Source organism: Sinocyclocheilus grahami, unplaced genomic scaffold (genome assembly GCF_001515645.1).
Source record: "Sinocyclocheilus grahami isolate Dianchi unplaced genomic scaffold, SAMN03320097.WGS_v1.1 scaffold25.1, whole genome shotgun sequence".
Lineage (NCBI taxonomy): Eukaryota > Metazoa > Chordata > Actinopteri > Cypriniformes > Cyprinidae > Sinocyclocheilus > Sinocyclocheilus grahami.
This window is the reverse complement of record NW_015505204.1, coordinates 348,690-358,580: the sequence shown is the minus strand read 5'-3', so window position 1 is coordinate 358,580 and position 9,891 is coordinate 348,690. Positions and strand designations below refer to the sequence as shown.

Below are 9,891 nucleotides of genomic sequence, written 5' to 3'. Positions count from 1 at the left end.
CCAAAAAATGGACACGAGGCTATCTCTTCGCAACTTTCCCGCAATATGAATTGCGGGAAAGTTATCAAATTTGGCACACCGATAGAGGACAGTCTCAATATTTGCTATGGTTAATAGAGACTGTCCTCTATCGGTGTGCCAAATTTGATAACTTTCCCGCAATTCATATTGCGGGAAAGTTGCGAAGAGATAGCCTCGTGTCCATTTTTGAGCATGAGGCTATCTCTTCGCAACGCTTTAGCAGATTCTTACCAAACTTGGTACCTGTTATACAAAGCATGACCTGATGGCACATGAGGAGTTTCACCACATCAGCACTTACTGGTCAAAATATATAAAACATTTACAATTCTGCTTATAACTTCTGTGAACTTTTGGCCAGTTTGGCCAAAATCATAAGATTGGCCTCGTTAGATTCAGAACGGCATACCGAGTCGGAATGATTCCTAATTTTCCTATGTCTGCCTTTTTGGATGACGGCCATTTTGAGTTTTGTCGTAAAATGCTATATCAACAAATGTCTTTAACAGGGGTCACCAGCCCTGCTGCTGGAGAACTGCCGTGCTGCAGAGTTCAGCTTCAACCCTAATCACATACACCTGAACCAGCTAATCAAGGTGTTCAGGGCTACTTAATTACATGCAGGTGTGTTGAAGCAGGGTTGGAACTTAGGTCTGCAGGATGGTAGCTCTCCAGGAGCAGGGTTGGAGAACCCTGGTCTTTACTGAGTAATTAAAGACAGCTCTTCATTTTCCCTCTGTTGTGCTTGTTGCAGCTATATTTTTAAAACAGTTTTTTTATATATATAATCACATTTAATTCAGACTGCTCATAAATTAAAAATATAATTTCCTTGTGTTTAAGCAACTAAATTTAAGGAAAGATGAGCAAAATAATCTGCCACTGCTTAAAAATACCTACATTTGACTGGTGGCAGATGTACATTTCAACATGAACTTAGTAATGATATTATATTATAATTTTTTTTTTTTAAGAAATCAATTATTTTATTCAGCAAGCAATGCATTAAATTGATCAAAAGTGACAGTAAAGATCTCTATAATCTTACAAAAGATTTCTATTTTAAATAAAGGCTGTTCTTTTGACGTTTTCTTTTTTTATTCATCAAAGAATCCTGAAAACAATGTATCATGGTTTGCACATTGTTTTCAACATTGATAATAATAAGAAATGTTTCTTGAGCAGCAAGTCAGCATATTAGACTGATTTCTGAAGGATCATGTGACACTGAAGACTGGAGTAATGATGCTGAAAATTCAGCTTTACATCACAGCAATAATTTACTGAACATTTTAACATATATTCACATAGAAAACAGTTAATATAAATTGTAATAGTATTTCACAATGTTACAATTTTTACTGTATTTTAATCAAATAAATGCAGCCTAAGTAAGCAGAAGAGTCTTCTTTCAAAAACATTTAAAAATCAATAATAATTTAAAAACATTTTTACATTTTAAATACATTTAAAAAATGTAAAATAAAATAAAAAATAAATTGAATGAAAATAAATTCTTGTTTTCTTTAAAAAATTTGACTAGCCCTCTCTATCCTAATTCTATTCTTTATAAAAAAGAAACTTGCCCCTTTTAGACTTGCACTCTATTTATTTACTAACTGCTTGTTTTCTTTAATAAAAACAACAAAAACTAACACTTGCTTCTCTAATCTTTTTGTATTCTATCTATTTGTTTTCTTTTTATTTATTATACAATTAACAAAAGCAAAAAAAGGCCTCTAACACTAGCTTGCGCTATTCTTTTTCTATTCTATCTGCTTTCTTTTTATTTATTATATAAAAAACGTTGCTACGTGTACTGCATTAAGCTAACTGAGACTTGCTCTTTTGTTGATTTTGATTGTTTCCATTGTCCTCATTTGTAAGTCGCTTTGGATAAAAGCGTCTGCTAAATGTCTAAATATAATAAATTACATTTTAAAATGCATTCCAATAGAAAACCATTATTTTAAATTGTAATAATATTTCACAATATTACTGTTTTTACTGCACTTTTGGTTAAATAAATGCCACCTTGGTGAGTATAAGAGTGCCCAAACTTTTAAACAGTAGTGCATTTATAGACACACTATAAATACACTGTCTATTTATAAATTAGATGTAAACACCATTTGTCATGATTATTCATTTTTTATTCTCTTTTTGTTAGTGTTTGAGGATATCATCAACGCAATCGCCAGTATTGCTGGTATGTTGGTTACTCTCTTCTGATTTTTTGAACTGGCTGAAATGATTAGATTCATTTTTCAGATCCAATTAAGAATAGTATACTATTACAGTTTGAATGTTTTGTGTTTTTTTACAGGTTCCTCTGCCTCTGACTTGGTTCTTCAGTGCACACCAGAGGGTATCAGACTGCAATGCTACATGAAGTACTACACAGAGGAGATGAAAACTAGCTGGTTTCATAGGTACATCCACATGAAGAGAGACAATTATGTTCAGACTCAAAATATACAAATCAAATGCTAATGAAATTATATGATGTGTTATATGACAATATAAGCTTGAGATCAAAACAGAATTTGACAGAAATGTGTGTTGTGTTTGGTGGGTTATAGCTAATGTTAGTGATTTATTTTTGGTTGTTTTGGCTTTAGAGACAGTAAAATCTCCTCCTCAGAGAAGATGAGAATCGGAGGCACATCTGAGATGGCCTGGATGCAGATCTGTGAGCCCACAGATAAGGAAAAGGGTCATTATACCATTGAGATTCATGATGGGAAGAAATCACACTCTCGCACCTTTGACCTTTCTGGACAAGGCAAGTGGAAGCTGGACTGCTGAATGCTATAGGCTCAGAATTTTGCATACAAAATCTACATTAAATAGGCTAAAATGCAATTTTTCTTTGTCATGGGAACACTTATTTGTCAGGTACTCTGTTATAATGTGTTACTTACTTCTTGTAACGTGTTCCTCCATTCTAACAGCATACACTGATGCCTATGCAGAATTCCAAAGACTGAAGTAAGAGAATCTCCATTGCTTTAGTTTATTCGTATTTTACTCTTATTTTTTTCTTAAGAATCATCGTAAAACTCTTATTTTTTCTTAAGAATCACCTTACAAATAGAGCCACACACACTGATATTTTCTCTCTTTCTTTCATCAGAGCTGCTGCCTTTGCTGAGAAGAGTGAGTATTTCTGAGAACTGCTCAAATGCAACATTAATAGGGCTCTAATCCGGCATTCATGCATACTTGAAGTGTAAAGTTTTGTACAATGAAAATAATCTCATTAAAACAGTTTAGGAATGTGTTCAGATGCCAGAATCATGACCCAAATTTTCATACAAATGGAAGTAACTTATTTATTATAAAATCAACTTTATTAATTTTTTTACAGAAACCTATGAATTCTTTAGATTTTTTGCTTAAGTTGGAAATAGTGTCCAGATGTGTTATATGAACTATTTGCTCTCTGTAGACCGTGGTAGAGTGGTAGGTGGCCTGCCAGATGTTGTCACCATTATGGAGAAGAAGGTAGTATATCTTTTACTTTTCCCATGTTCACTAGAACTACACTTGGTATTTCCTATTAATACATTTCTAACAAGTGAACTGTGTTGTCATAAAGTGTTCATATATTTTACTGATGACTGATTCATAGTTTTATCTGCACATACTTTGTGACCTTTCACCTCTGCAGAGCCTGAGTCTAACTTGCACAGTGAGGGGTGACCCCAGCCCAGAGGTCACCTGGTTTAAGAATGAGCAGGAAGTTGTGTCTGACGACCGCTACAAGATCACCTTCGAGGGCGGCAAGTTCGCCAGCCTCACTATCAATAATGTGTACGTTGAAGATTCTGGAAAATACAGCATCAATGTACGGAACAAGTACGGAGGTGAATTCGTGGAGATCACAGTCAGTGTCTACAAACAAGGCGGAGACATCCCTGAGCCCAAACTGGGACAGATGTCCAAGCCCACCGTTACCCCTAAGCCAGCTACACCCGCTCCACAGTCAGTGAAGACCCCGACTCCTCCAACTCCTACACCCTCCGTTAAGTCCCCAACCCCCACTCCACCTCCCTCTGTGAAATCTCCCACTCCAACTCCAGCTCCTAAATCCCCCACCCCACCCAGATCCATGAGATCCCCCACCCCGCCAAGATCAATGAGATCCCCTACCCCTACTAAGAAGTAACTAGTAAACTATAGAATCGGAAGATTTGTGAAGTATTGACAGAGTTGATGTATAGTCTTTCAATTCAAATCAACTGAAGATGATCTGGTTTAGTTTTTGCTGCAGTAGTCTACAAATCAGGATCTGTCACTGGTACAACTGCGAGGTTAAATATACGTACAGAAAAATATCTCAGGGAAGAGTCCCTTAAGATCAGCTTCAGACTCCAGTGTACCAGTTTTCATCTGAAAAATAGAAGAAAAAAAATATATAGGAAAATTGTGTTGTATGTATTGCTTTCGCAGCCAAATGATAAGAAAGTTGCTGAAGTGCTGTTGGGCCTGTCAGAAATCATCACAAAGGCCACCACGGTCTTATCTGTTTTTGTTCTGTACCCCTCCCAAATGCTTGTTGGTGCCAATAAAAATCAACCATATCCTCTCTGGAGTGGATCTTTGGTAGTCTGAGTTGAATTTTGACTGTTTGTTTATGTCCCAAAAGGTAAATTGATTCTGTTTTTACATAATACGGGCAATCTTTAAATTAGCGTAGTTGGTTAACTTCAGGATTACTATAAAGGTCAAATTTAGCAGTTTGCGCTAACCCAAGACCCCCAGTACTGCACATTTTGGATGTCTCCCTCATCAAAAATACCTGAATCAGCTAATCTGCGCATTACTAGAGATTGCAAGACCTGAATTAGGTGTGTTTGATAAGGGAGACATACAAAATGTGCAATGCAGGACGGGTTTGAAAACCCCTGCGCTAACCAAACTAAACACAATATTCAAGCGGTGTCCAATCCTGTTCCTGGTGTGTCAATATCCTGCAGAGTTTAGCTACAGCCCTAATTTAACACACACAAACCAGGGTCTAAACCACTCTAATCAGGGTCTTAAGGATTGCTGGAAACTTCTAGTCAGGTCTAGTCTAGTCTAGTCAAGTTTGGAGTTAAACTCTGCAGGAAGGTGGCCCTCCAAAAGCAGGATTAGACATCCCTGCATTTTACAAAATATCTACTTTTATTCATGGATTCCAAGGATGTCCAATCCTGCTCCTGGAGAGTCACTATCCTGCAGAGTTTAACTAAACAAGCATGAACCAGCTAATCCAGGTCTTTCAAATTTCTAGAAATGTCCAGGCATTGTGTTTGGGGAAGTTGGAACTCTGCAGGACATGGCCTTTAGGATTGGCCTGCTAGATCAGATTCTTATGAATAATTTTGATTCAGCTCTAATGTTATTCGATCACAAGCTTAGGGAACATATAGTATGATGTATGCAACTTCATGAGTCAACAGTTGTCTCATCTTGATATTCCAGGTCCCAGCTCAACAAATTTGGAAAGTTTTAACTTCAAGTAGATTATCTATTCATAAAAACAAATCCCTATTACTTCTAAAGTTGTCTTTAGATGTCTTAAGTTGACTTTAAAGTTTACACTATTTAGACCCATTAATGCTGTAAATGAAATCAGTCAGACAGTCTGCAGCAGATATCAGTCAGTTGTATGATTTTATTTTGAAATCTGGTTTGCAAGGAAGGTATTATTTGTCTTTAATACCAAATCAAAGGGTCATGAAATATATTTTCTTGGGTTCAAATACACAAAATTATTCAGCAAATTCAGAAGTTAAATAAAATACTCAAGTCCCTTGTTCCTGTCGGCATCCTGCTCTTGGGTCTCAATCTCTACATGCTTCATGGCAATAAAATACTGCACGAAAGGCTCTCCCAGTGCACCACGAATCACACTGTCCTCTGCTAGAGCTACTAAAGCATCATCCAGTTTAACAGGGATCGGGAACTGTTTCTGCTGAGCTGGAGCTTTGCTTAGAACCTGTTCGGCATTCAGATTACGTCTAATACCGTCCAGTCCTGCTGCTATCGTGGCCGCCAACACGATGTAAGGGTTGGCCATTGCTGAACCCAGCTTGTTATCAATGTGAGTCTCCCGTCCACCATGAACCTTCACGTTGAAGGCACAGCTATTGTCGTTGCAGCCGCATGTGGCGTAAAGATGGTTCTTGGAATTTTTCTTGCCTTTGGAAAGCTGGTTTCGACAGCTGATCCCTGGAGCCAAGAGGCAGCTCAGAGCGGCTGAGTGCTGGAGAAGACCTGAGAGCCACTTTCTGCCGATTTCCGAAAGTTCCCCATTGCCCGAGTGGAAAAGGCTTCTTCTACCACTGGCATCCCAAAGGCTATGGGAGAGTAACCCGGAATTGTGGATGTTGCCATCTGTGAAAAAGGTGGCGATGTAGTCAAACTTCCTGGCCATCTCTTTGATTCCTGTGCGGAAGGTGAAGGCGCTGTCTGCGGCATCGATTCCAAACCGCGGTTTGAAGCAAATCTCCATCTGTCCTGGTCCATTTGCAGAGGAGAAGCTTTCGACGTCAACTCCCATGTAGTACATCCCTCTGACTAGCTGCTGCAGGAAGGGTTGATCGTAGTTGCTCAACAGTGTGGTGGCAGGGAAGAACACGGCTTTAGGTCCCACTCGTTCAGGGGCTCCGAAGATGCAGCACTCATACGTGAAGGACGAGTGGAGAGAGAATCCCATGCTCTGGAGTTGGCCCAGCATCTGCTTGGCTATGAGGCGGGGGGATGTTCGCAATGGCACTCCTGTGATCGTGCAGGGGTCACAGATAAGACGCGCGGTCTGGTCCGCCCAGGGAAGGATCTGGAACGTGGAGAGATCTGCAACCAGCAGGACATCACTGCTGAAGTTGGCTGCACTCGGATGATCAACTTCGTTGACTTTGGGGCTTAGGGTTAACTCCAGGTAGCTTCTCGGCATAGGAATGCCATATACCGCTTTTTCCTGTGGTGTCAATAATGAATAATGTTGTTGAGTACTTTTTCAGTATTTTACCAGTATTTTCAAAACTACTACAATTACTACAAGGGACACTAAACAGTCAAACGTATTACTAACATTAAAGCTGCTGTAAGCAATGTTAGCTGTCTTGTTAACTTAAACCAACCCTCAACCATGGCGTCAACCACAAACCCCCTCTCTCCACACTCTTCAAAGACATCTCAGTATAAAATATGTCTTTATCTTTTTGTTTTACTGCAAAAACATTGCATACAGCAGCTTAAAATTGTACCATTGTATTGACTACAGTACAGAATCTATAAGAGGCATTTAAAAAGATTTACATAAAAAAATCGAGCTGGAACTGTCTTGGATCGGGACACGCCATGAAGATCAGTGGCCTCAAAGCGAACAAAACTAATGTTTTCCCGGGCAATTTGCTGTTTTATGCGCTCAACATCAGAAATGAAGCTTTGAGATGCAAACGAGAGTGCCTGTGAGCTTTCCTTGTCTGTTAGGAATATAAAATAACAGACAGATAGATGAACGATGAGCAAGCTAAAGTAAATGTGTTAAATTGAGTCAACCATAAATCATCTTTCTGACCTGAGTGTGATGTGCCAGCTTCATCCCAGTGGGATGTCTCAGCAGGGGGTGAACTCATACCAGAGGACCTGCCGGGAGGTCCATCGGTCATCGAAGACCCGCCTGAATCCCTGCTAGAACTTCCTTCTCTTAGTCTGGATGCTCTCCTAGCTTCTGAAAGGGGCTTGAAGGTGCTGAAACTCTTAGGTGGCATCTGGTCTGGCTTACAGTCCACTCTTTGACCTGGAGGGTAGCTCCTTCTTTCATCTTGCCCTTTTGCACTGAGTAGGGAGTTCTCACGCAACACACTTTTCAGTTCATCCATTGTTTGTTTGGGGACGCCACCCTCACCAGATGACATGTTCTCCCTTCTCCATCCATGCCTGTTGTAGTTGTCTTCTCTCGAGAGACCCTGGCCCTGGGACTCACTGGAAATAGAGGGAGAACGATGGGGAGGGCCGATGGAAATAATGATGGGGTCGTTTGTGGGGCCTGGAATTGGTACATTTGATGGCACTAAGGGTACAGACGTCCCTTTTCTGTCCCAGTCAGAGGAGGAAAGACGCTTCTCTCTTGGATCCACACCCTTCTTTCCTGCACTCATATTTCCTCCATCCATTTGGTCTGTAATTTTTTCCTGAAGAATTTGAAATTGATGGCTTTAAGAATGAATATAACTCACAATAACATAAAATCATGGAGTACCAAAAACATCCAAAAGACAATACACAAAATAACTTTAACTGTACAGATTGCATTTGACCATTTGTCAAAAAAAAATAAATTTAATAATAATAATAATTTCAATTTTTAGATTTACCATATCTCTGGATTCCTCTGAGTCCTGCATAATGCTCAGGGTTTTTTATGAGACTGTTTGGAAACTCATAACCATCTGCCCAAATCAAAGTAGCTCACACAACTGACTAACAGAGTCTGAAACAAACCAATCTGCTCCCTTTCACCCCAACCAAATGTATGAACCATCCAGTCTGTTCAGTCCCACTCTCCTATTGTGAGCTTCTGCACATCAGCTGTTTTCAACAGCCCACAACACATTATTCATCAAATCTCTAGAAAGATGCAGTTGTTTGACTAAAAGGTTATTTAACAGAAAACCAAAGCCATTGCTTATAATTGAAACATAAATGAACACATAGTGACATGCCTTTGTATAAACACTGTTGTTGCCAAGCAAATTAAATAAATAAAAGACATTTCAAAGATGACTACACAAATGTTTATATATATATACACACATATATATTTGTTATGTACATGTTATGTATAACATTAGGCCCTAATCATATTTTGAGAGCACCTTAGCTGTAGTTAAATATCCCAAACACATTGCCCCTGGATATTTATTTGTTTATATTAAATCTTTTATGTGTTTAAATTAAATCATCGAGGCACTGCTAATTTTACTAGCTCCTTCATGATTAATTGATTGTGCTTTTTCCTCATTTTAGCGACTCTGGATAAAAGCGTCGGCTACATAAATATATGTACTAAATTAAATATATGACAATTACAGGATGTTTCGAATATGAATATAATTAAAAACACGATCAACTTTATTTTGTAATGTTTTATTTAATTAACTTTTTAATAAAAGTATTATTATATTAACATAGTAGGATGTTTAGATTTGGAATGTAATTAAATTCAAGTTTATTTTGTAATGTTTTATTTAATACATCTTTAAGTATCAAGTCAAGTCAAGTCTGCTTTATTGTCAATTCTTTTTCATCAAATTGTTATGTTTAGAATATGAATGTTCTCATTAATAATTAAATACATAATACACTGTATTTTGTAATGATTTAATACACTTTAAATAGAAGTTTCATTTTATAAGTAATTATATTTATTATTGTTGTTAAAATTATAGGATGTGTTTAGAATAGAATGTCATAAAATTCATGATAAACTTGATTTGTTGATTTCGTTTTATTTAATAAAATTGTAAATAAAATACTATTGTTAATAATAATAAAAGTGCTGTTATTAATAAAAAGTCTGTGTGATTTGTGTCGCTGGAGAGAGGGTAAGGCAGGCAGTCTGTGCTGTAGTGTGCGTGCTGTAGTGTGTAGTGTGTAGGGTGTAGGGTGCAGTGTGTAGGGTGTAGTGTGTAGGGTGTAGGGTGTAGTGTGTAGTGTGTAGTGTGTAGGGTGTAGGGTGCAGGGTGTAGGGTGTAGTGTGTAGTGTGTAGTGTGCGTGCTGTAGTGTGTAGGGTGTAGGGTGTAGGGTGTAGTGTGCGTGCTGTAGTGTGTAGGGTGTAGGGTGTAGGGTGTAGTGTGTAGTGTGTAGTGTGT

The 9,891-nt window shown here is 38.2% G+C and overlaps 1 protein-coding gene and 1 pseudogene across 3 annotated transcripts in view; one reads left to right on the top strand and one right to left on the bottom strand.

Annotated features, from left to right (window-relative positions):
• LOC107564846 (myomesin-2-like) overlaps window positions 1-4,623 on the top strand; it is a 29,810-nt pseudogene extending 25,187 nt beyond the window's left edge.
• A 1,043-nt stretch (window positions 4,624-5,666) lies between these two features.
• Window positions 5,667-9,891, bottom strand: part of LOC107563521 (lengsin-like) — a 10,537-nt gene continuing 6,312 nt past the window's right edge. For 2 of the 3 annotated variants that reach the window (XM_016248436.1, XM_016248427.1), the window contains exons 2-4: window positions 7,595-8,210; window positions 7,333-7,499; window positions 5,667-6,991 (exon numbers count right to left, since the gene is read on the bottom strand). In XM_016248436.1, the coding sequence (XP_016103922.1) occupies window positions 5,804-6,991; window positions 7,333-7,499; window positions 7,595-8,192 (1,953 nt within the window). In that variant the 5' untranslated portion in view covers window positions 8,193-8,210 and the 3' untranslated portion in view covers window positions 5,667-5,803. Of the gene's footprint in view, window positions 6,992-7,332; window positions 7,500-7,594; window positions 8,211-8,393; window positions 8,568-9,891 lie in introns of those variants that run through there. The other variant, XM_016248421.1, reaches the window with a different exon arrangement.